This window comes from Malus sylvestris, chromosome 1, assembly GCF_916048215.2.
Source record: "Malus sylvestris chromosome 1, drMalSylv7.2, whole genome shotgun sequence".
Lineage (NCBI taxonomy): Eukaryota > Viridiplantae > Streptophyta > Magnoliopsida > Rosales > Rosaceae > Malus > Malus sylvestris.
In genome coordinates, this window is record NC_062260.1 from 26,887,370 (window position 1) to 26,889,277 (window position 1,908).

A 1,908-nucleotide genomic window follows, 5' to 3' on the forward strand; every position below is an offset into this window, starting at 1 on the left:
TAATTATCCAAGATACACGTTAAATGATAAATATATACACGTGTTATGATAAGAATGAATTAATTTCTCAATGTAACAATGTGACATTCACGAGGAAAGATTTCAGAATAATTCAAGATGCACGTTAAATTAGGTTCCCCAGGACACGGCTGTGACAACCACTACTTGGCCATGTGAGATAGATTCTATAAACTTACAGCAGGTGATCTTGCAGCTTCACAGGCTTCCTAAACTAATATAAATACCACCCCGTAGCCACTCTATTTTCATCAAGAAATCAAACAAGTCCGTTCATTCCGTTTATCCGTGTCTTTTGTATTATCTGTGTCTATTTTGTTAGGAGAAGTAGTAGTTTGTGTCTTAGAAACACACTTTAGAAAAAACAGAGAGTAAAAAATGGGTAAGGGAGGCCAATCCTGCAATGGCGTGGTTAGAGACGCCAAACCTGTTGAGCAGGAAAACATGGCTGCCTGGCTAGTTGATGTTAACACCATCAAGATCCTACCTTTCAAGCTCCCCGCTATTGGTATGTACTTATCTCCCTACTTTTATTTTCATCGCTAGTTTTTTTTTCGGTTTTTGATTTTCAGTTTTCAAGTTTCGTTGAAGTATTGGCTAACATCTTGCTTTCCTGTTTCTTGGGATTTCTTAATTTTAGGACCGAATGATGTTCGAATTCGGATTAAGGCTGTTGGCATTTGCGGAAGTGATATTCACTACCTCAAGACCATGAAATGTGGGGATTTTCAGGTTAAGGATCCGATGGTGATCGGACATGAGTGTGCTGGGATCGTAGACAAAGTTGGGAGCGAGGTGAAGCATCTGGTGCCTGGTGACCGTGTGGCTGTTGAGCCCGGCATCAGCTGCGCACATTGCCAGCAGTGCAAAGGCGGCCGCTACAATCTATGCCCTGACATGAAGTTTTTCGCCACCCCACCTGTTCATGGTTCATTGGCGAATCAGATTGTGCACCCCGCGGATCTGTGCTTTAAATTGCCGGAAAATGTGAGCTTGGAAGAAGGGGCAATGTGTGAGCCCTTGAGTGTTGGGGTTCACGCTTGTCGGCGAGCCAATGTTGGTCCCGAAACAACTGTTCTGATCGTCGGCGCAGGGCCGATCGGGCTGGTTTCCGTGCTGGCTGCTCGTGCTTTCGGAGCACCAAGAATTGTCATCGTAGATATGGATGACAGGCGTTTAGCCATGGCAAAGTCTCTCGGCGCCGATGGCACGGTCAAAGTTTCGACAAAAATGGAGGATTTAGATGACGAAGTTGCCAAGATTAAAGAAGCTATGGGATCCGAAGTTGATGTGACCTTCGACTGTGTTGGCTTCAACAAAACCATGTCTACGGGCCTCAATGCCACTCGTCCTGGCGGCAAAGTTTGCCTTGTCGGAATGGGACACGGGGTGATGACAGTCCCTCTCACTCCGGCTGCTGCCAGGGAGGTTGACGTGGTTGGAGTTTTTCGTTACAAGAACACATGGCCGCTTTGCCTTGAGTTTTTGAGAAGCGGGAAGATCGACGTGAAGCCGCTTATTACCCACCGGTTTGGTTTTACCGAGAAGGAGGTGGAAGAAGCTTTTGCAACCAGTGCTCGGGGGGGCAACGCCATTAAAGTCATGTTTACTCTATAGCAAATCAACCATGAAGTTGCAGAATTTCGGATTGTTTGAGGGGGCAAGTTTGTGATGGTTGGGAAATTTGGAAGTCATCATCTCGGATGAAGAATGTTCTTGTTCTAAAGTTCGTGGAAACTTGTTGTTGTACAGGGACCATTGTATACCTTTATTAGATCTCGGCATGCACCAGTGTAGTAGCTTCCCGTATTTTTAACATGAGTCCGTCAATATATATGAACTATGTATGTAACTAAAAGTTCTTCAATATAAGTCTTTTTTTCCGCTGAA

General features: G+C 44.9%; 1 protein-coding gene across 1 annotated transcript; it reads left to right on the forward strand.

The window, feature by feature from the left end:
* The first annotated feature begins 249 nt into the window (after window positions 1-249).
* On the forward strand, window positions 250-1,908 carry LOC126632768 (sorbitol dehydrogenase-like). Its single transcript, XM_050303246.1, has 2 exons — window positions 250-526; window positions 659-1,908. Exons 1-2 carry the CDS (start codon window positions 397-399, stop codon window positions 1,633-1,635), a joined length of 1,107 nt encoding a protein of 368 aa, XP_050159203.1. The 5' UTR covers window positions 250-396; the 3' UTR covers window positions 1,636-1,908.